This window comes from Panthera uncia, chromosome E3 (genome assembly GCF_023721935.1).
Source record: "Panthera uncia isolate 11264 chromosome E3, Puncia_PCG_1.0, whole genome shotgun sequence".
Taxonomy (NCBI): Eukaryota; Metazoa; Chordata; class Mammalia; order Carnivora; family Felidae; genus Panthera; species Panthera uncia.
Window position 1 is genome coordinate 26,935,052 of NC_064815.1, and position 22,372 is coordinate 26,957,423.

General features: G+C 50.4%; 3 protein-coding genes and 1 long non-coding RNA gene across 10 annotated transcripts in view; 3 read left to right on the plus strand and 1 right to left on the minus strand.

Annotated features, from left to right (window-relative positions):
* Window positions 1-5,874, plus strand: part of LOC125928249 (uncharacterized) — a 14,161-nt gene extending 8,287 nt beyond the window's left edge. The window contains exons 5-8 of one of the 2 annotated variants that reach the window (XR_007459603.1): window positions 1,579-1,799; window positions 2,491-2,591; window positions 3,135-3,941; window positions 5,435-5,874. This is a non-coding gene — a long non-coding RNA (uncharacterized LOC125928249). The remainder of the gene's footprint in view (window positions 1-1,578; window positions 1,800-2,490; window positions 2,592-3,134; window positions 3,942-5,434) is intronic. The other variant, XR_007459604.1, reaches the window with a different exon arrangement.
* Window positions 5,875-7,799: 1,925 nt separating this feature from the next.
* On the plus strand, window positions 7,800-9,017 carry PPP1R35 (protein phosphatase 1 regulatory subunit 35). 2 transcript variants are annotated; one of them, XM_049638868.1, is made up of 4 exons: window positions 7,812-8,129; window positions 8,210-8,462; window positions 8,543-8,679; window positions 8,766-9,017. In XM_049638868.1, the coding sequence occupies exons 1-4, from the start codon at window positions 7,893-7,895 to the stop codon at window positions 8,937-8,939; spliced, it is 801 nt and encodes a 266-aa protein (XP_049494825.1). In that variant the 5' UTR covers window positions 7,812-7,892; the 3' UTR covers window positions 8,940-9,017. The 2 variants fall into 2 exon arrangements, with proteins under 2 accessions (XP_049494826.1, XP_049494825.1); XM_049638869.1 differs by lacking the exon at window positions 8,543-8,679 and having other exon boundaries at window positions 7,800-8,129; window positions 8,766-8,914.
* Window positions 9,018-9,832: 815 nt separating this feature from the next.
* Window positions 9,833-15,711, minus strand: MEPCE (methylphosphate capping enzyme). 2 transcript variants are annotated; one of them, XM_049638861.1, is made up of 5 exons: window positions 12,725-15,700; window positions 11,035-11,084; window positions 10,866-10,950; window positions 10,561-10,687; window positions 9,833-10,437 (listed from the first exon to the last, which is right to left on the minus strand). In XM_049638861.1, the coding sequence occupies exons 1-5, from the start codon at window positions 14,393-14,395 to the stop codon at window positions 10,385-10,387; spliced, it is 1,986 nt and encodes a 661-aa protein (XP_049494818.1). In that variant the 5' UTR covers window positions 14,396-15,700; the 3' UTR covers window positions 9,833-10,384. The 2 variants fall into 2 exon arrangements, with proteins under 2 accessions (XP_049494818.1, XP_049494817.1); XM_049638860.1 differs by having other exon boundaries at window positions 10,866-11,084; window positions 12,725-15,711.
* A 64-nt stretch (window positions 15,712-15,775) lies between these two features.
* ZCWPW1 (zinc finger CW-type and PWWP domain containing 1) overlaps window positions 15,776-22,372 on the plus strand; it is a 32,481-nt gene continuing 25,884 nt past the window's right edge. Inside the window, exons 1-2 of one of the 4 annotated variants that reach the window (XM_049638864.1) lie at window positions 15,776-16,076; window positions 19,178-19,262. The gene's annotated coding sequence lies outside the window, so the exon portion shown is untranslated. Of the gene's footprint in view, window positions 16,077-16,139; window positions 16,346-19,177; window positions 19,263-22,372 lie in introns of those variants that run through there. The other 3 variants (XM_049638865.1, XM_049638863.1, XM_049638862.1) reach the window with 3 other exon arrangements.

Below are 22,372 nucleotides of genomic sequence, written 5' to 3' on the forward strand. Positions count from 1 at the left end.
GTATCCTTTCCTGGGTGAGTTCAGGGTAGGGGGGGGGGGGGGGGGGGGGGGCGGGCCGTGCACCAGAAGCTGCCCTGGGGAAAGGTCATGGAAGGCCCCTTGGGTAGTTGAAGGCTCCAGCCGGGGGTCCTGGGGACTTCCTTTGGGTGGGAAAGGTGATATAAAGCTGGAAACTGAAGGAATTTGCACTTTACCCTGAAGTCACTGAGGAAAGGATAGGAAGGGTACACAATGAAGGCAGTGCGTGCCAAACCTGGCCACCGGCCCAAGCCCGTGACGTCACCCCACAACCCCTGAGGCCCTGGCCGCCCCGGGGGTCTCTGCCGCCTCCTCCCTCGGTCCAACTGGTGTAGGTGCGGGGAGACCCGGCCCCAGGGCACCAAGCTCCGGGTGGGATGTCCGGGTGGGACGACAGCGCGGCACCACGCCGGCCGCCGAGCTGGGGGACCTGCGCGATCCGCCACCTCGCTCTCCTGAGCTCCAGGTGGCGCTGGCGTGCGCGGACGCCCGATCCGCCGAGGCTTTGCCACCGCCCTCTCGCCGCGCCTCTCTCGGCCCCAGGGTAGGAGCTGGCAGCGGCCTGGAGGGGCGGCGGCCACGGCGGCGGAGGGGCGGGAGGGCCTCCTGGCAGTGTCCGCGAACAGGGAGGCGTCCCTGTGTGAGCCTCAGACCCGAGCCCCTGCCCCTCCTCGCCGCGGCCCCTACGGAGCCCCTGCCCTGTGTCCTCGGGGTCCGCCCACCGTGGTAACTTCGGCCGTTGGACACTGGTTCCACCGGACAGTTAATTTCTAGTTAAAACAATTCCGGGCTTGGGTTGAGCGTCTTGAGGCTTGATTTCGGCTCAGGTCTTGATCCCAGGGTTCTGGGATCGAGCCCCTCGCTCCAACCCCCCACCCCTCCACACCCCCAGCTCTCTCTCTCTCTCTCTCTCTCGCGCGCGCGCGCGCTCTCAAATAAAGCCAAAACAACAACACAACACACACACACACACACACACACACACACACACACACCCTTCTCAACAAGCTAGTGAAACCTGTCCCCTGCCCGGGAACAGCTAGCCTCTCTCGCCCTCTTGCTCTACTGTTCTTGCTGCCATGTCCACCATCACCGGAGCTCGCACTTCATGCCTAACAGAGCTTTGCATCCATCACCTCATTTAGTCCTGAAGGCAGACCGTCTCTTAGGCCCTAAGGCCATCACTGCTGGTTTCCAAATCAGTAAATTGTGGTTTAGAGGAGTTCAGTAACACCTCTAAGATCCCACAGTTAGTGATATTGGATGTCACTGATCACTGCTTTCCCCATTTCCCTGACTGAACCTAGGGGCCCCTCCTCCTTCTCTCTCGAGGAGCCCCCTCCTCCGTCCTCCAGGGCCAACGGTTACTGTTGTGTAGGTTGTGCACTGCACAACTCTACAATCAACAGACATGTATGGAACCATTAGGGCAATTTTTCACCACATAGCAGTAAAGGGCTTCAGGAAAGGGGCACATTTTTCTAATTTGCACAAAATTGCCTTGTGGGCTGCCCCAGTGTCCCTGCACCATCTCTCCAAGTTTGTTCCTCCTCTTCCCAGCAGGTGCATCTGCCATCCTACACCGGATTTGGCTTTCTACAGGACCATGGAGGTCTTCATAGAGCCTGGCCCAAGGGATCTACTCTCTTCTGATGGACAGTGCTCTGTGACATGACCTGATGCTGCTCCTCAGTGGGACCTGTACCTGTTAACAAGTACATGCTTACATGTGTGTGTGTTGGGGGTCACCTCATCGGCCAAAGCATAACTACCCCTTGCAGGTGAGAGTGTCTTGTAAGCAAGATGAGATTTTCCTGGTGGGATTTCTGGGGAGTACAGGACAAGTGGATGAGCCCTATGAACCAGGCATGTTGATCCTCCAAGCTGATATTATAAGGGCTATGAAGAGGACTCCCCCCACCCTCCCAGAACCACACTGGGCACCCTGCAGATTTGAGGGTGGAAAGAGAAGATCTGGAGAGGATGGATATGGTCTCAGGAACATCCAGCTCACTGCATGGATGCCTCCAGCGCCAAGTGGGGCAGAGATGATGCTGGGAGTGGAGTGATAGAAGCTGGCCTAGGATCTAGAGAAGAGGAAGAGAAGGATATGGAGGACCAGTCTCTTGGAAGTGGAGGAGGGGAGAGATATCTAGGCTGCATTGGGTAAGGGGGAACACCCTGAGCTGGGACCACTGGCCTGAAGGTAGAGAAGGAAGAGGAGATTTTGATCAGATTGGGGAACCCTGGTCTTGGTGCCCAATGTCCCAGCTTAGCTTCGGGCCATGTGGGGCTCTCTTGGAATGATGGCTTCCCATTCCAGGGCTTCTCCTGTTCCTCCATTTGACCTGTGCCCTGTTACCTCAGTTCCTTGCTCGCTGGATGACTCCCAAAGCACGGAGCTTGCTCCCGGCAGGAGATCTGACCTGCTCCACCGCTCCAGCTCTCACTGCACCCACTTTCTGCTTCTAGGGTTTTCTCTTTTGCCAAGAAGCAGTGGATCTCCAGCATCCATCCTCAGACCTGCCACTTTTAAGTTGCATCAGGATACTCACTGCTTCCTGCGGTGCCTGGTAGGCCTGGCTGGTCGGACACATCTATCCAGTCATCCTGAATTGCCACTGCTGGCTGGGGGCTGGCTGGGGAGACTGCCATGGCTGGTGGGGAGGGGAGATGCTAGAGTCCTGGGGAGAAGTGAGAGTCTTGGGAAGGAGAGAGGAAGGGGCTGGTTGCAGGAGATGCCAAGGGGAGGGGACCAGCCCCTGGGTGGTGGCAAAAGACTGAACCCTGGGTGGTGGCAAAAGACTGAACTGTGTGTGTGTGTGTGTGTGTGTGTGTGTGTGTGTGTGTGGTGTTTGGGGGAGGGGATGTACTGCCTGGAACAGAAGCTGCTCAGAGATCAACTAATACAGTACCTCCACTTTTAATAATGAGAAGACTAAGGCCTAAAGAGGAAAGAGATGGTGTTGCTGGAGGGGGTGGGGGTGGGGGGGAGTCCTTTGGCTTCTGGACCCAGGCTCAGTCCTCTCTGGGATGTGAGTCCCTCCTATTCCTCTCTCTGTCCCCAAGCGTGGACTATGGACCTGGGGCAGCAGATGTGATATCTGTGCCCACAGGCACATCTTTGGCGACAGCAGTGTGGAAGGCCTCTTTCTCTGCCAAGTTCACTTCCTGCTGGACTACCTGGTTCCTGCTTGTGGCTCCTCAATCCCTCCAGCCTAGAACCAACCCAATTCCAGATCTTTGCTCAGCTCATTGGTGCCAGAGCAACATGCCTTTCTTCAGCCTAGGATGCAGATAGGAAATGTGCTGGGCATTTGGGGGTTTTCTTGGGTTAAGGACTGACACAGTGCATGGCAGAGAGGAGCTTGTCAGGGGTGGGGTGTGGGGGCTGGGTCCTAATTCCTAGGGCTCTGCTAGCAGCCCAGGTTTTGGTCTCCTAAAACTCAGTGTCTAAGGCCTCAGTTTCTTGAGCACGCTTCCTGGTTGCCATGGTTGCCTGATGCTTTGGACATGATCAGTGACCAGCTGTGTGGCCACTCCCTGGACCTTGAGATGTTGGAGGCCGTTGGATGGGCATTGCTGGACAGAGACCCTCACCATTAACTTCTTCGCACAAGACTTCCCCTAATGGCCCCTCCCTCTGTGCTGATATGGCCCCCATCCCTTTCCCTACATGGAGGGGCCCCAGTGAGTCATTCCTCTATAATGCCAACACCAGGCTTCCCTCCCCAGTGCCTCCAATACACCACCTGTCTGTCTCCCGCGTCCCACTCTTCCTCCTCCTGTCTTTACCTGTTTCCCTTGGTAACTCTCTGGAGCCTGGGGAAGCCTTCTCAGGACAAGATGGTCCTTCATGACCAGATCCTTCTCACCAAGGGGCCTCCAATCTCAGCCCTCCAAGGGATCGGGATGCTGCCAAGGTGAGAGTGTGGGTGAGATCCTGGGGAACACGGTGACCCAAGCCCGAGGTGCTGCCCAGACTTTTCCCCCAACTGTATTAGTTTTCTGGGGCTGCCATAACAAGTTACCACACACTCAGTGCCTTAAAACAACATAAATTCATTCTCTCATGGTTCTGGAGGTCAGAAGTCTGAAATTAGTTTCCCTGAGCCAAAATCAAGGTGCAAGGAGAGCTGTGCTCCCTCCAGAGGCTCCGGAGGAGAATCCATTCTTTGCTTTCGTCCAGCCTCTGGTGGCCACTCTGACCTCTCTCACATTGTCTCCTCTTTGCTGCCTCCCTCTTTTAAGGAGACTTGGGATTGGGCCTCATGACTCTGGGAGGTCATTATTCAGCCTCCTACACCACCCTTCACCCAAATGCGCACACTCACAGTTGTTGATCGCTTGGTCTAGGAGCTGTGGAAATCAGCCAGGAAAGGAGTTGAGAAGTAGGAGAGGGCCCAGGACTAGCCCTAGGCCAAGGGCTCAGTAGCTTCTGGGTGGGCCTACCTGGGAGTGGGAGGGGGGAGCAGCGAAGTCTGGGGGAACTGCCACATTTCTCCCCAAGTTGTACATCCCAAATAGTATTTGCCCAAAGACCTCTTTTATGCCACCTGCCCCACTTGCAGGTTGGGGAGCACTAGGGGTTATGGGTAAGAGCCTGGGTAGTCAGGCCCTGGGGCCGAGGTAGGCTGAGACATCACCACTTACCAGTTGTGGTTCTCAAAATGTGGGCTAGGGCCAGCAGCATTAACATCATCTGGGAGTTTATTAGAAATGCAATTTCTTGGGGGGAGCGCCTGGGCGGCTCAGTCGGTTAAGCGTCCGACTTCGGCTCAGGTCATGATCTCACGGTTTGTGGGTTCAAGCCTCGTGTCGGGCTCTGTGCTGACAGCTCCGAGCCTGGAGCCTGCTTCGGATTCTGTGTCTCCCTCTCTCTCTCTGCCCCTTCTTGGCTCATGCTCTGTCTCTCTCTCTCTCAAAAATATATAAACGTTAAAAAAAATAATAAAATAAAAATTTTTAAAGTTCAGTTTCTTGGGCCATACTACAGACCTACTGGATCAGAAACTCTTTGCTGGAGCCTGGCATTCTGTGTTTTAACATGCCATCCAGGAGATTTTGATGCATTTTTAAAAATGTTCATTTATTTTTGAGAGAGGAGGGGCAGAAAGAGAGGGAGACACAGAATCTGAAGCAGGCTCTAGGCTCCGAGCTGTCAGCACAGAGCCCAACGTGGGGCTCAAACCCACAAACCGTGAGATCATGAGCTGAGCTGAAGTCGGATGCTTAACCGACTGAGCCACCCAGGCACCCCAGCTTTTATTACAATTTTTTTGGCTCAGCATAACCTAGCTAATTCATCCAAGTTGTTGCGTACCAATAGTATGTTCCTTTTGATTGCTGAGTAGCATTCTATAGTATGGATATACGATAGTTTAACATTTATTTGTTTGTTTGTTTATTTATTTAGGCTGATAGCAGACAGCCCAATGTGGGGCCGAATTCATGAACCGGGAGATCACGACCTGAGACGAAGTTGGTCACTTAACCAACCGAGCCCCCCAGGCACCTCCGTAATTTAACTATTTACCTGGTGAAGGACATTTGGGTTGTTTCAAGTTCTTGGCTATTATGAATAAAGCTGCTATAACCATGTATATGAGTTTTGAAGTGCTCAGGGCTATGGAATTAGCTACCACATTCTGGGGGCCATGGGTGCTTACTGGGTCCATCATTGTTTCTAACGGCTTTTCAGTGGACAGAACTAGGATACGCTTTTCGATTTAAACTACAATATACCAGGGGTTCATAAGATACTTCCTAAATTCAATATGGCAGAGAATTTGCATGACATCATTGATTTTACATATGTATCTCTTTTCTACTAGGTGAAAATTCCAGTTCTGATACTATTAACATAAGTATGTTTTGTCCTACACATTTTTACCTATTTCCCACATGACTACTGAATATAACTTAAGGTTTTAGGGCAGGTGTTTTTTGTTTTGTTTTGTTTTGTTTTGTTTTTAATGGCAGTTAATTTTGTCCTTAGGGTAGATCTTTGGGATGTACAGTTAAATTTATGTGTTTTCAAGTCATTCAGAAAAGCTCCCTTCCGTATTAAGTTAGGCCACCATGTAGAAACACATTTAGGTTCATTTATTTCATTTTACTTTTAACTTTTAGGGATTTTTAAAAAATATTTTTTATTTTTTGAGAGAAAGAGAGCGAGCATGAGCAGGGGAGGGGCAGAGAGAGATGGGGACAGAGGATCCAAAGCAGGCTCTGTGCTGACAGTAGAGAGCCGGATGCGGGGCTTAAACTCACTGTTACATCATGACCTGAGCCGGAATCAAGAGTCTGACCTTAAGGGACTGAGCCACCCAGATGCCCCATAGGGGCTGAGTTTTAAAAATTAATTTTTGTCATATAGCTATGGAAAACATAGGCTTCAAAGTCAAACACACAAAACAAAGTATATCAAAGTCTAGCCTCTTTTGCTTTCATTTTGTTCGCTCCTTCTTACAAAGTTTTTGAGTTATATTTCCACTTAAAAAAAACGCAGGAATTTACATTTGTACCTCCCCACTCCCTGTCACAAATGAATAGTAGAGGAATTTGTATACTTTCCTGCTGAAGACAGGATAGCCTCTAGTGTTTCACCCCTGAGATCCTCAGAAACATTTTTTTCTTTCTTTTTTTTTAATGCACGTAGCTATCTATGCCTTCTTCCACAGCAGTTTTCAGTACGATAAAGCATGTGAAAACACTCAAACTGCAAAGTGGCACACAAACTGCCTGTTGACGGAGTAATAACCCATCTGGGGAGAACCTCAAGAGTCATGAGCCCAACTTAGCACATTTCACACAAGACAAAAGAGGCTCACAGAACTGAGAGGACCTGCCCCAAGGAACACAGGAAACGGGCAAGCGATCCAGTCTCCTGCCCTGCAATCCCCCGAGCCTTTTTTTTTTTTTTCTTTTTAAAAACTGTACTCAACATACAGGTAACTATTTTTATTTATTTATTTTTTATTTAAGAGAGAGAGAGAGAGAGAGAGAGACAGAGAGAGAGAGAGAGAGAGAGAGAGAGAGAGAGACTGTGCGCGAGGAGGGGAGAGGGGCAGAGGGAGAGAGAGAGAATCTCAAGCAGCTCCACACTCAGCGGAGAGCCCCACCCCTGCTGGATCCCACAACCGTGGGATCATGACCTGGGTCGAAATCAAGAGTGGGTCGCGCCCCTACAGACACCAATTTTAAAGAGACGAATATTTTAGAGAGCCCTCGAAGGGGAAAAAGTCACAAACGGCTGCAAGGCTGAACGAGGCAGTTCTTGCCGAGGCAATCATGAACGCCCAGAGTCCCGGGAAGAAGCCGGGTCTGGGGGGTCAGAGAGCTTCTCCCTCACTCATACTGGGAAGCTCCCGTCGCAGTTGGCAGGCGACGAAACACACGGAGATGCCGTGAAGGCACCGAGTAGGGAGGGCCGACGTGAGGGCGCCTGACCGTTCAGTTAAAGCTGTCCCATTTGGCATAAAAGACTTGACACACGCACACTCCGGCTTCGAGCAGAAGTCAGATCAAGACGGCAGGAAAAAGACGCCACATCCAGGTTTCCAAAGAAGAAATGGTCCTCGTGAGGACCCGTAGGGCCTCCGCGGGCTCCAGCTCTGAAACTTTGGCTTAGGGGTGGGGCCGAGGTTTTGTGGGCGGAAGGCCTCGGGGAGACAGGGAGGGGAGTAACGGAAATGACGCTTAGAAGAGCCGATGGGGTGGGGCAGGGGCTGGTCTTTCCGCCCCGTTTGGGTAGGGGCAAGCGGTTTCCGGTAGCGACGTCTGGAAGGGGAGGGGCGGGGGAGAGGGGCGGTGAGTTTGTGTTCTGTGACCCCTGGCCTCCAGAGACCTTGCACTCTGGTAGCCAGACCAAGATGATGGGCTGTGAGGAGCCAGGGCTGGAATTGGTCGAAGGGGAGGAGGCCGTGGCGGCCCCAGGGCCACCCCCGGAACCCCGCGCCCCGGAGCCCAGAGCCCCTGTTCCCGAGCCTGGCCTGGATTTGAGCCTGAGCCTGAGCCCGCGGTCCGAGACCCCCGAACGGCCGACCTGCAGCCCTGGGCGGCGGAAGGGGCGGGCGGACCGGCGGGGCGGGGCCCGCAAGGGGCGGCAGGTGAGCTGGAGGAAGGCCTGCCCGCCAGCCCGCAGACGAGCCCGCGCCCGCCTCTTCACCGCCCCACTCTCTGCTCCCAGGTACGCTTTCGCTTGGCACCGCTCTCCCCTGTGCGGTCCGAGCCGCTGCTGGCCGCCGCCGCACCCAGCGAGAAGCTCTCGGCGCCGCAGGACCTGGGGGCGCCCGCGCAGCAGAGCAGCCTGGCGTTGAGTCTCGAGTTGCAGGCCGCGCGGGCTGCAGCCGAGGGCCAGTTCGATGCCGCGAAGGCCGTGGAGGAACAGCTGAGAAAGTCGTTCCAGACCCGCTGCGGCCTGGAGGAGAGCGTGGCCGAGGGTGAGAGAGAGAGACGGCCGGCGGGGCGCGGGAGTGGGGTTGAGAGGCGCCGCTCACCTCCGCTCCCCCTGCGGTCTCAGGGCTGAACGTGCCGCGCTCCAAGCGGCTCTTCCGAGACCTGGTGAGCCTGCAGGTGCCGGAGGAACAGGTTCTGAACGCGGCGCTGAGGGAGAAACTGGCGCTCCTACCACCGCAGGCCCGAGCCCCGCCCCCAAAGGTGAGGGACCTGGGCTTGAGGTTCGGCCTTGTGCCCTCCTCCCCTTCCCGAGTGTAACCTCACTTTGGGCTCCCAATTCCCAACAGGAGCCACCTGGGCCAGGGCCAGACATGACCATCCTTTGTGACCCAGAAACATTATTTTATGAGTCTCCACACCTGACCGTGGACGGTCTGCCTCCTCTGCGTCTCCAACTCCGGCCCCGCCCTCCAGAAGATACCTTCCTCATGCACCGGACACTGAGGCGATGGGAAGCGTAGACGTGAAGGCTCCCGGGATTGCTAGTTCGTATATTTGTGTTAAAAACTTTTTCAGAATAAAGTGGCTTTGCTAACAAATGGGACTCTTCTTGGGAGCCTTAAAATGAGGTCAAGCCTCAGGTTGGAAGCTGTCTGGAAGTCAAGTTTTTGGTCTTTTAGGAACTTGGTAGTGCTAGCAAGTTAACACTCCCACCCTCCCCACCCCCTTCAGTCGCAGACACTGCATTTGTTCCTTTGCGCTACTTATTTCGGGTCACTTGAACATGTGGGTCTCAGTCTGTAACCCTTTAGGGAGGCCTTCTTCCCTAAAGGCTCAAGGAGCCTGCAAGGCAACTAGCCATTCACACCCAGTTATTTAAATTAATTCCTTGCTTCTGCCTCTTAGAGCCTTCTCAGCTTGTTTCACCACATCCACGAGTGCTCAGTAGTTGTTGAATGAATATTCCAAGTTCCAGAAACAGCTTGACAAGCTGCTAAAGAGCTTCATGTTAAATTGCCTATTCATCTAGTTGCACATTACAACACAGGTGGGTGGGTAATCCTGGAGCAGGTGGGCAGTCTGGTCCATACTGCCTTTTTTCTAGTTCTACTTCAACTCCACTGTTCATTCTTCCTAAGTTGTAAATTTGCCTCTGTCCAAAGCTCCCACAAAATAATTTTTGTCAGTGAGATTTTTTGGGGAGGGGAGATGGCCTCTTTTCTCAATTTCCACTTAAGAATTCATATTATACCCCTTCTTCCAGACTAGAGTTCTGTGTGTGGATGTCACTAGCATTCAACACTCACTGAAAACTCTGTCCTCTTCCTTGTGACTCTAGTTTGGGCAGAGGAAGCACAGGTTCTACTGGGTGGCACCATCCCTTCCCCACCAGCTAGAAAGTGCCAGAAACCAGTGTGGGGGCCACTGCCCTGAACATCAATTTATTGTGCTGTTCTTACATTCCAGACCCAACCCCCTCTCCCAATGGGGGTCAGCAGAGGGAACTATTTTCACAGTACCTGCATGCTTCCCTGCCAAACTTCCCCCTCTTAACCCTCAGTCCATCTATCTGTGGTCCACTGAAACGCAGCTAGGGACAAGGGCTGAGGAGAAATGGGAATCTCCTTTGGAGAACAGAAGGAAGAGGCTAGAGAACTTGATACCCCCCACCTCCCATACCCGAGGAGAACAGGTCAGCAAACAGTCCATGCCATCCAGCCCAGTAAGCTGGGGGGTGGTGGGGAAGGGTGGAGATGAAGATGTCGGTAACTCCAGCACGGATGGGCTTGCTGCAGAGGTGGAGGGAGGAGGCTGGGGCAGCAACATAGGAGAAGCTTTCTTTGCAGATCCGAGAAAGGAAACGATTTTTGGAGCCAGAAAGGAAAGACCTTGGGGTACTTTCCTTTTCCCCCAGGTCCTTAAGAGCAGTGGGTAGCTTCTTCACACTTTCTGTTCAGGGGGCCACTTAGTGGCTGGGGGAACGGGCCTTGTGGAACAGGTACACAGAACGCTGGAAGCCTGAGGAGAGAGTATGCAATTAGTAGGGGTTGGCAGGACTTCAAGACTCCACAGGGTCTGTAGCTTTCTTTCAGGGCCAGCCTCGACATCCCTCCCCATTCTCACCAAATCAGCCAACCTTACCTCTGGAGGTGTTGTGGGGTGTAGCCACAAGCTCATAGCTGGAGAAGCCCACCTCTGGGGAGGTCAGGTAGGAAGTGAACTGCTCTGGCCTCAGCTGGATTCGATAGTAGTTCTTATAGATTGTTTCCTAGGGAGAAGGGCAGGGGACCACTTTAGTTTGCTGGCTTTTCCCTGGCGTGGAATGATGCCCACCCAGGGGGCCTATTCACCTTGTTCAGAAAGTACTTCTCTTTCTGCTTCCTTGAGGCCTTTCTTGTCTCAACTAAAGGAAGGATATCCCAATTTCCACCAAAATCCCAACTCACCGAGAGAGTCTTTCTCTTGCCATAAGATGACCAAGGTTGGGGTTCTAAGACCAGGATGCCCCCAGGACGTAGATGCCGGTAGATCCTGCGAAACATGCGCTTTAGCCCCTCATCTCCCCAATTCAGGTGCACCCACTTGGTGAGGCTGAGGCAGAGCACGACATCATACTCGGGTGTTTGGGCCTCCACCAGCTCATCTCGATCCAGGACATAGTTACCCTGAGGGCAAGAATTGGGAGCAAGGTCAACAGAGGCAATAAAAGAACCACTGCCCCCACACAACCCACCCTGTAGCCTCTAAGACAGAAAGTCCTACAGCCTCACCTTAGCCCTTGGCCACAATCTTCTCTGACACTTGTGAGACTAACTCCCAAATGGTGCCCTCTTTGAGTCTCATTTTCTTTTTTTCTTTTTGTAAAGTTTATTTATTTTGAGAGAGAAAGGGAGGGAGAGAGAGAGAGAGCGAGCAGGGAGGGGCAGAGAGAGAGAGAGGGAGAGAGAGAATCACAAGCAGGTTCTGCACTGCCAGCACAGAGCCCAACACGGGGCTTGAACTCACAAACTGTGAGATCATGACCTGAGCCAAATTCCAGAGTCAGACTTTAACTGACTGAGCCACCCAGGCACCGCCCCCCTCCCCAAGCTTTTTTTTTTTTTTTCTTTAACTTTAGGTAGGCTTCACGTCCAACATGGGGCTTGAACTCACAACCTGGAGACCAAGAGTCCCATGCTGTATCGACTGAGCCAGCTTGGGGGCCCCAAGTCTCATTTTCTTGCTTTCCACCCTCCTGCCCTTTTCTGTTGGTGGTAAGCCAAACATAAAAAAGGAGCCTGAATAATTTTAAACTGAGCAAATTACCCACAAGGTCCCCAAAACTGGTGTGAAACTTCACAGAAAAAACACAGGTTCTCTGGAGACCCCATCCAGTACTTATTCCCACCCCACAAACATTGATCTGGGAGACCACTCAAGTCAGCTGAGTGACTCAACGTTGTAAAAGGACCTAACTCAGGTTTGAAAGGGAACCTGTAGTTCCTTCCCTGTAGTTGAAGCTGGCAGAGTTCCAGGCCTGTTTCCTTTCTCTGAGAGAAGTGAAGAGCCCCATCCCTTAGGAAACCTTTTCTAGATGATAAGCTCATCAACACCCTCTGCAAAGTCCATTCTTGCAGGCTTAACCCAACACACTGCCAACTGTTCCTGCAGACGGCCTAACTGGAATGTTTTATGGAGAGCTATGTGCAGTCAGGAGACAGACACTGAAGACACAATACCCCCCTCCTCCTGCAGAGGACTTTGACTCTTCCCCATTCCACCATCTAGGGTCAACATGAGATGATCTAAGGCCAAGACACTTAGGGTCCTGATCACCAACACTCTTCAACCAAATCTGGATCTAAGTCCCTCTCAAAATATTAGCCACTACCCTCCTCCTCCTCCCACCCCAAGACATTCCATGTCTGACACCTATCCCTTCATGCACCTTCATTCAGTGGGTTGGAGAGCAAACTTTCGGTCTGGACCAAATCTTCTACTAGTGAGCATTGGCAATAGCCCTCAGGGGAAAGTGGACTGGTCTGGATTACAGGCCAGGCTGGGAGCAGGGCAAAAGGAGTCAGACCCCATCTTGGGGCCAGCAGTCATGACAAAGGAGCCCAGGTAGAGCCCCCAGCTTTCCAGATTATAGGAAAGTGCCACTCGGCAGAGGCAGTCACAGATTCAGACCCCTCTCTTGATCTGGTTCTCCCAGCAAGGAGTGCATGCAGAAATCCCTCTGGGTCATAACTTTCCTCTGTTTTGTTCCTATTTAATCTCATCTTCACACCTGGCCCCTATCCCAAGAGCCTTCAGACCCCCTTACCGTGACGAAGACAACATTGTTGGGGAAGACTGATGTGTCTGCTCCATCCAAGGGCACTTGGGGTGCAGCAATGGGACCCCGGCTAGCTGTCAGTGAGGCTGGGAAGCAGCTTCTCTTTCGGACGGTTGTGGTCCCTTCCTCACTCTCTGCCCCTGGGTCCCCCTCAGAAGTCTGGGGTGGCAGACGCAGCTCCTCTGACAGGTAGTGTCGGATGTTTTGGCGGGCAGAGTGGATGAGCCGGGAATCGATATCCAGGCCCACCATGAGGGATGGGCCCCACTTACAGGCAATGCTCAGGGTCAGGTGGCCCACATTGCAGCCCAGATCTAGGACGTCCCGACCCCGAAACCACTCAGGCTTCAACACTCGCAGGCGCCCATCCTCACAGGAAGGATTGCGGTAACCATAGTACTTGCAATAATTCCCATACTGGAACTTGCACTGTTGCTTTTTGAAGATTGCTGCAGGTAGTGGGTAGAGGTGGTGGTGGTGGCGGCCTCCCCCACTCCCCCGGCCCTTTTCCTTGGGAACCTGGCCTCCACCCCTGGCCCCTGCCTCTGACTTGCTGGAAGTCCTGCGACGTTTGCGATGTCGTGAGGAGGAAGACGGGGGTGCAGAGGTAACTGAGGCAGCTGGAGGGGCTGAAAGGGAGCCTGAGGGACCCTGTAGGGCAGATGGAAGGGGAGACACGACCTCATCCCTGCAGTTGATGGCTGTGTTGAGTTCATAGGGCTGGGGGGCATCCCGGTTCTGGCCCCTATGCCGCTGCTGCTGTGTGGCGCCCTCCCCATGGAGTGAGGGAGTGAGGGGGGCTGTGGGAAGTACAGAGTGGCTATCATTCCCTCCAGATGCCTGCTGCTGCTGGTGGTGCTGTCCCCGGTGTCTATGCCGCTTCCGACCAGTCTTGAGTGGCGATGCAAGTACTACCTGGGCCTCATCAGTGCAAGTATTGAGACTGAGCGGGTCAGTAATATCTTTGGGGATGAGGATCTCCACTGGATCTCGCCCCTTGGCCGGAAGTGGAGATGACTTAGGGGTCTCTGCATTGAGTGCGCGGCTCACTTCCTCATCCAGGAGACTATTCAGGTTCAGTGGATCAAAGATATTGCCTCCCAGGAGAAAGTTGGAGGGTAACACAGAATCACAGTCCGAATTAACCCGCCTGCGCCTCTTGAAGGCTGGATGTTTGAAGCCTCCACCACCCCCTCCTACATTACAACTATTTCTCCTTTTGCCCCCACCTCCCCCAGGGGGCCGGTGGGGCTGATAGCCATTTCGGGGCCGAGGAGGGGCAGGGGGACCCAGTTCTGTTCCGCCCCCTCCCCGTCGCTCCTCCCCGACGTCAGGGGGAGCGGCTCGCCCGTGGGGATCGGACAAGCGGGCCTCCCCGTGCGACTGCGCCTGGGGGCTGTCCCCTCGATGCTGCTGCGACTGGCCTCCCCGAGTGGATGTAGCCCCAGGACTCTCCTTGCCAGCCCCAGAAGCCGGGGCCCCCGCCGAATGAGCGCGCGGGCCCGGCCCACGCTGCGTCCCGCCGCAGAGCTCCCCGGAGGCGGCCTCTCGGTGCGGTTGCACCGTGGGGCCGCCCCCTCCGCCCGACTCATCTTTGAGCGGCGGCGGCGGCGGGGCCGGCACCAGAAACGGCTCCTTCTCCGCCGCCATCTCGATCATTTCCTCCCCTTATTCCGTCCCAGGCGAGGGCAACGAAGAGGGGACTAGGGGGCTTAACCCCCTCCCTAGAGCCCGCTCTCTTCCCCCCCCCTTCCCCGAGTGCGCGCGCAGCTCTGCTCTTCTCGCCTGGTCTCGCGCCTCCCCCGAAGCGCGCCCCACTCGCCCGCGAGACCAAAACAAGATGCCCGCGAGAACGGAACAACTCGAGGAGTCAACCGCGCGTGCGCCGAGCTCTTTCTCCTCTACCACTACCGCTTCGCCGCGAGCGCGCACTGCTAGAGCGCGTTCCTCTTGCCCCTGAACCACGCATGCGCACTCCGCCACCACCCTGGTTGCGCGCGCATCAGAGTACGAACCAACTTAACGGCTCTGGGAGTTTAAATATAGCCCACCTCAGCCCTCCCCAAAGCCCACCACCCCAAATTGACACCCTACTTCCCTTCGCAGCTATGTCCGTCCCTACTGATATCCTTTGTCTCTGCCGCGCGATCCCACCCACCGTAGGCGGGGGACGGGGAGCTGGTGTGAAAAGGTCTCCTTGACACCCGACCCTTGTTCCTGAGGAATGAGTCTCAGCGGTCTCCGCCCGGCTCTAAACCCAGCAACCTCCCTACCCCGCCTCCTTCCTCCCCCTGGCGGGCAGCGCCTGCGCACACCCTTTGGGCTTGCGCGGGTAGAAACAGCACGTGCTGGAGATGACACCCCGCCCTCCACCCTAGAGGCGGGAACTGTTACGTCGCTTCCTCAGATTTGGTTCACGCAAGCGCGTCAGCACGATCCGAAGGGGCGTGGCCAAAAGAGCGGGGCGGACCTCATGAATTATTCATATTTGGTCCCCCCCCACCCCTCCCGCCTACCTACTTAGAAAGGCTTCCGAGGGAACGGAGGGGGTAAACCTAAAAGTAGAGGAAGAGAAGGAGAGGAGCGTACAGACGGTTTTCCTACAAACTGTCCTCAGCGAAATACAATAAGTCATTGTAACTCACCCCCCTGAGAAATATTCTCTGCTGAACTGAAAAAAAAAAAAAAAAAGGCACTAAAACAGCCGATGTTGTCCAACTTCCTCTTCCCCCGAAACGGCCGAGTCGTTCTCTCGCTCCTCCGCCTTCCCCCAATCGCGATCACCTGAGGACACCACGCCCTCCTTTTCGCCTCCACACTTAACAGCCCTGGCACCAACACCCCCTCCCACCACCCAACGCCTGTGTGCGATCCCCCAGCCCTCGGACTGCGACCCGACGCCCACCACGGCCACCAATAGCAGTACACCCCCTACTACCACCGCCACCTCGCACGCAGGCCTTCCCAAGCACACGGTGTCTTCGTGCAGCCTTATATAAAAACGAGTGTGGGCGGGGAAGAGGGCTGGTCTGCTTTGGGCCCCCTGCCTCGGCCAATGGGGAAGAAGCTATTCGGCGCCCTTTCCACAGGTTGCGCGTTCTCCCTGCCGCCAGGGCTTAGGGAGCGGGTCCTGGTGGCAGAGAAGGCGGGAGAGGCGAGAGTGGGCTTGCGGATAGTCTCAACTAAAATATCAATATAGCGGGTGGAGGAAACTAAAAGTTAGATTAGGAATCAAGAAACGAAAGGAGGAAGGAAAAGGCAGTATGGGACAGACGGAAAAGTTAGTAAACGGAAGATGTGCTTCACGAACGATCAGGCGCTGCTCCCGTCGCCTAAGAAAGTGAGGCCACCGAGGATTATGGGATTTGTAGTTTTACGTGTCATCTGGTTGGAAGATGGCGGAAATGACAGCTGCGCAAACGCAGAAGCAGCTTCAGCTGCGCTTGCGCTTCAGTCCCCGGACCACTCCCCTGGGGTGGGAACGGTGCTTGTGCGTGGCCTCGCGCCTTTCCTTGTTGGCGGGAAAACTGAGCCGAGGTTGGGGGGCTTGCAGAACTGCTGCAGTGGCTCACTCTGCTCCTCGTCTTTAGGCCCTCCTTGCTCCAGAAGGTAGCTGGCTCTTCTCTGGTTGTAGATGAAAGGGCTGGGCTCTGCTAGTCCTCTGTCTCCTGAGGAGAAGTTTTCTGTTGAGGTTGACAACGAACTCTTACCCCTCCTTAGCATCTCCACGCCCCCCCACCCACAAACCTACCCTCAACAAACAAAAGTAATCCAATATCCTGGAGGGCAAGGACGGAGTGAGCGGGAATGAGGATCCTGGTGCTTCCTCCAGGGGTGGGGGTGCGGGCGCAGGCGGGAAGCTGAGGGAAATAATCTCCTGGGGCGGGGTGTTCTTGAGGTGGAAGAGAAGCTAGAAAGGTACTGTTTTACCCATTGAGGGGAATCAGGGACTTTTGACTCTGGTAACTCCGATATTAATTGCTGCCCTTAAGAGAGAATTGGTGAGAGAAAAGAGGGAAAATGGGGATCACCAAGAGTTCTAACCGCTGGTTTGAAAGGCGGAGTTAGAGTTTCAGACCTTGGCACCCATGTGAGGGGAGATGGAGCGGGGATTTAGGGGTTCCTGGGAATGTGAAAACAACACACAAAGGCGGATGTGAGGTGGCTAAGGGGCACCTGTGGAAGTGTTGCCGTCGGCAGACAGCAAGGTTTAGAATATCAGCACTCAGGAAAGAAAGCCTGTGTTTTGGTGCGTAGTGGCCATATCTTTGTGCTTCCTTGCCCTTTGAACTAATAAGCTTTAGTTCACCATGAATTTATTTTTTAAAGAGCTTATTTATTTTGAGAGAGGGCCTGCGTGGGCGCACGTGTGGGGGAGGGGCAGAGAGGGAGAGAGAATCCCAAGCAGGCTTGAGGTGAGGATGGGGAGGTGGGGTGGAGGGTGTTTGAATCTCATGAGCTGTGAGGTCATGACCTAAGCCTAAATCTAGAGAGGGGGGCTTAACTGACTGAGCGACCCAGGCACCCCCCCCCCCCACTCCCCCATTAATTTATTGATAGGATTCTGTACAAGGTTTAGTTAAGGTAGTTACCACAGCAAATATCTTGTTACGTTAGGTATGGGTAGTGAAAGTAGCTGGAATCCTGTTTTTACACTCTTGTGAAATCATGCTTGCTGAGGAAGAAGAAAAAGGAAAGGCGGGGGAAGGAAATAAACTCTATGGTTCTTTTTTTTTTTTTTTTAAATAACTATCATTCCTTTTTTTTTTTTTTTCCAACGTTTTTTATTTATTTTTGGGACAGAGAGAGAGACAGAGCATGAACGGGGGAGGGGCAGAGAGAGAGGGAGACACAGAATCGGAAACAGGTTCCAGGCTCCGAGCCATCAGCCCAGAGCCTGACGCGGGGCTCGAACTCACGGACCTCGAGATCGTGACCTGGCTGAAGTCGGACGCTCAACCGACTGCGCCACCCAGGCGCCCGTAAACTCTATGGTTCTTAATGGTGACATGAGTTGCCTGACTAGCTCAGTTGATAAGAGTATGAGACCCTTAATGGTGGCATGAAAGTAAGCAGGAGTCCACGTGCCATTAGACATTACTGCCAAAAGGAAATCAGACTCAGCATAAAGGAGATTAAAAAAAATTTTTTTTTATGTTTATATTTGAGAGAGACAGAGCATGAGTGGGGGAAGGGCAGAGAGAGACAGAGACACAGAATCTGAAGCAGGCTCCAGGTTCCAAGCTGTCAGCAACAAGCCTGAGGCAGGGCTCAAAACCCATGAACCTCAAGATCATGAACTAGAGTTGGAAGCCTAACTGACTAAGCCACCCAGGCGCCCAAGCATAAAGGAGATTTTAAATATAGTTTTCTAGGTTCATGGAGTCTGTGTGGACTGTGTGTCTGAGGACAATTCTAACAGGTTTGCTTTTATTCTCTTCAACCAAGGAGTCCAGGAACAATATAAAGAGGGAATAACTGGGTAGTTAAGAGAGAGAAATTTGTGAACACATTCTAAGTGGGGGGAGGGGGATTAATGGTTTTGGGAAAATATTGACAAGACTGAATTGTTGTTTAGCTAGATCAGTTCTCAAGCTTATTGGTCTCAGAACCCTCTTGTGTTCTTAAAAGTTACAAAGGACTCCAAAGATTGGTTAATAGCTATGTTTCTTTTATTTATGTTGATATTAACATATTAGAATAAACGGGGAAAATTTTAAATTATTTTAAAATCATAAGTTATAATTAATAGTAAATGATAATGATATGTTGACCTAAATAACTTTATGGAAAACATATTTTTCCTAAATTAAAGAAAATTTAGTGCAAAGAATGGTGGTGTTTTACAGTTTTGCAAGTCTCTTTCATGTTTGGCTAATAGAAGACAGCTGGATTTTCATCTGTTTCTGATTTCAGTCTGTTATGATATCTTGTTTTGGTTGAAATGTATGAGAAAATCCAGCCTAATACAGATAAGCAGTTGGAACAGGGAGGGGGGCCCCCAGAGGTCTTTGGATCACATTTTGAAAACTGCTGAAGGAGATGATTTCAACTTAAAATCACCGATGGCTTTCAGTGTTCTAAGCGAAAGAAAACTTACTCTTTTTTGGAACACCTCATTCGCCTTACCTTTGTTCCCTTCATTCATTATTTCTAAGTTCTTTTTCTGTTCTTATTCATCCTCCTTTCTTATGTTGAGTGGTGGATCTGACTTATGGAACGTTCTTTTACTTTCATACTTAAAACTTTATTGAATTTTCTCCCTCTCTGTTTCATTTGAAGTAAAAACAAAAACAAAACCCCTCAAATGTTCTAGAGCCCCCAGTTATTTAGTAGCTAGTCAGAATGAAAGTTGGTGGTATTTTGTGTGCTTATTAACTGTCTGGTTTTAAAAATATTTCTCTCTCTTTGTGCTTTGTTTTAATATTCCTTATGTGGAAGGAGAAAATTCATCTGGAACAGAGGACCAGAGACTTGAGTTGTCATAAAGTGAGTGACTCCTGGCTTTTCCTTCTCTATTAACCAGGTTAGAGATTTTCTTTAAAAGTAATGTTCTTCATCACATCCTCCACTCTAGATTAAGGGGAACTATTATGTATCACTGCTTATAGATTTACTTTATTTTGTTAAGGATCCATGATTTTATCCAGTTGGTTGGAGCTCCAGTAACACACTTTGGCCTAGAGAGGTCAGTATAGGTTTAGATAATGATTTGAACCTAAATACTGGAAAATTTTTGCATTTTTAGGTGGATCAAAACACTCTATTTAAGGAATTTGGAGTTTAAAAAAAATCACTTTTGAAGTGGTAATATAGGCATGTTACAAAATGCTAGAGATATAGAAGGGGGTGTATTAAAAAGCACCCCCAGCCACCCAGTTCTACTCCCTAGAGGTTAGTGTCTTGTGTATTCTTCCATAGATAGTTTGTGGATAAGTTTAAGCGTATTAGGTAGATATACATTTAAAAAAATCAAATTTTGTCATTTCAAATACGCTAATTTTCATTTTGCTTTTCCCCTTTTAGTATAGCTCATCTTGTAATTTATATTACCTTCATAGGGACTTCTCATGATCTTTTTTAGAATTCTGGAGTCTGGAAGAAAATGTATTTGTCATTTTTGATCAAATTAATATTCATTTTCAGCCTAACTGTATTCAGTTTTTAGCTTCTATTTAGAATTATCAGAAAGAAGACCAATTTGCTGCAGTGTTTCTTCCTTAATATGCCACTCTCCTTTTTTCCTAGAGTAAATAGACTTAGGGGGTTGGTGGTGATGAGTTAAGATGGAAACAATGAAAAAAATATGTTGCCCTCAATATATAGGAAAGGTAGTTGCTGCAGAACAGCACATCTGAATTATTCACATTTATAGAAGTAAGACAAGGAACAAAAAATATCAAAAGATAGTTTGAAAATACATTTAGCCATGCTGTGGACACACTAAGTCAAGCCCCCAGTACCTTTTGAATTCACCTTGGGATCTAGAGAGAGGAACTCTATACCCTGAGCAACCAAATGTTCACTATAATTTGGTCATTTGAAGGTCTTAAGTTTTTCACCTTTAAAGGGACATAGATAGATAGATAGATATCTCATATATAAGATCCATTTTATGCTACTTTTGTGTCTGTTTATAATGGGAGATGATAGAGTTGGAAGACTGAGTTTCAGGTCCAGGGCCTTCAAATTACTCAAAACCAACAGCCAGAAATAAGATCATTGAGAAGAATAGATGTGTTATTAGTAGAATTTAGAGGCAAAAGTCTGGGTTCATCCTGTCTCTACCATGTATTAACACTGAGGCTTTGGGAAAATCACTTAACTGCTTTTTGCCTATTTTTTTTATCTGTAAAAAGGTGAATTGGCATTTTATGACCTCTGAGGACCCTCCCAGAGGTACAATGCTTGTTATAATTGTTATAAAAATAAGAATGGCTTATATGCTTTAAGCCTAAAGAAAACTGGGTAGAAGAGTTATAAGAAGTTTAAGCTGATAAAACAAACATATTTTCCTTCTAATTAGTAGAAATAGTATTAATAGTGGAAGTGTAAACTGGAAAAAAATGTATAAATTATTGCAACTTCACAAGAGGAATCTTGGCACTCTGCTGGGCCACGAATGGCTCATAACTGTGTGGAGACAAATCTCTTCAGACTTTTGTGTGACTAGATGTCTCCCCATTCCCAACCCTCAGTTGTCTATCACTGTGAAAGGCCTGGTCCTTAAATCCAAAGTATCTGGAAACAGAATTTTCTGTGTATTTCAATGTGTACTTTTAATGTGTGCTTTCCACATGTGCTATAATATCAAAATGGTTGTGAAGCACTGAATTAGACTTTTGGGATATAGCATACCATAGTTAATAGCGTAAACTTTAAAATCAGGAGGGTTCAGGGGCGCCTGGGTGGTTCAGTCTGTTAAGTGTCTGACTTCGGCTCAGGTCATGATCTCACGGTTCATGGGTTCAAGCCCCGCATCAGACTCTGTGCTGACAGCTCAGAGCCTGGAGCCTGCTTCAGATTCTATGTCTCCCTCTCTGACCCTCCCCCATTCATACTCTGTCTCTCTCTGTCTCAAAAATAAATAAACGTTAAAAAAATAAAAAAAAAAAATCAGGAGGGTTCAAATCCTGAATTACTATTTATCAGTTACCTATTATCTCTAAGTCCCTCTAAGCCTAAATTTCTCCAAGTGTAAAAAAGTACCTATCTCATAGATTTACTGGGAGAATTAAGTGAGATGACATATGTAAAGGATAAAGAATATGGTTGATGCTCAGTAAGTGTCACCTATTATTATTAGTCACGATTTTGATGGTGATAATGAAGCATACTGATGTAGCATAGAACATCTGCAAGTAGATAGATAGTTTCAGGATATAGAGTGGAAAGTATTAGATGCCTGTGACTAGCTTCTCTGGGGATGGCTGCTGGTTACCAAATATTTCTGAGCCTTGAATAGGGATTGCTAGAATCTAGCACATTGGAAAATTTATTGGACTAGAAGATCTAAGTAAAGATTATAGTGATGTTAAAAAAGGGGTTAAAAAGGGGGTTCTTTATGCATAGGGACCTCTGAATTAGGTCAGAGAATTGCCAGATTATTTGTGTTTTAAGTATTTAGGAAAACCTTGTGAGATGAGTTTATCCTTTTGAAGAACACTCTCACTTTTTAACTCTCAGGACTGTTCATACTGCTGCTGTTCATACTGCTGCTGCTGCTGCTGCTGCTGCTACTACTACTACTACTTTTTATACTTCCATCTATTAAAAACAGGCCCAAAACTCAGTTGGTTATGTTAAGCCCATGTCACCAAACCAAGACTAAACAGTTTTGGCTCTCCCAGAAATAGAATTTTGGTTTATAGTCAATCAGGAATCACTTGATCAACACTATTTAGGTAATCTGCCTAATAGACCCCTATCATCTCCTATAGGAAAGTAAACTTGCAATAGGTAATTTGCTTGTTTGCCTAGTGTAACTTCCTTGTTCCAGCTCCCTTCTGCCTGTAAAAACTCTTTCATTAAAAAAAAAAAATTTTTAATGTTTATTTTTGAGACAGAGCATGAGCGGGGGAAGGGCAGAGAGAGAGGGAGACACAGAATCTGAAGCAGGCTCCAGGCTCTAAGCTG

Coding starts and splice junctions, on each gene's coding strand:
- MEPCE (XM_049638860.1), bottom strand. CDS start 14,395: ATGATCGAGATGGCGGCGGAGAAGGAGCCGTTTCTGGTGCCGGCCCCG. Junction 11,085..12,724: donor ACAATGTTGTCTTCGTCACG/GTAAGGGGGTCT, acceptor TCTTGCCCTCAG/GGTAACTATGTCCTGGATCG. Junction 10,438..10,560: donor ACCCCACAACACCTCCAGAG/GTAAGGTTGGCT, acceptor CTCTCTCCTCAG/GCTTCCAGCGTTCTGTGTAC.
- PPP1R35 (XM_049638868.1), top strand. CDS start 7,893: ATGATGGGCTGTGAGGAGCCAGGGCTGGAATTGGTCGAAGGGGAGGAG. Junction 8,130..8,209: donor GGGCCCGCAAGGGGCGGCAG/GTGAGCTGGAGG, acceptor CTCTGCTCCCAG/GTACGCTTTCGCTTGGCACC. Junction 8,680..8,765: donor CCCGAGCCCCGCCCCCAAAG/GTGAGGGACCTG, acceptor AATTCCCAACAG/GAGCCACCTGGGCCAGGGCC.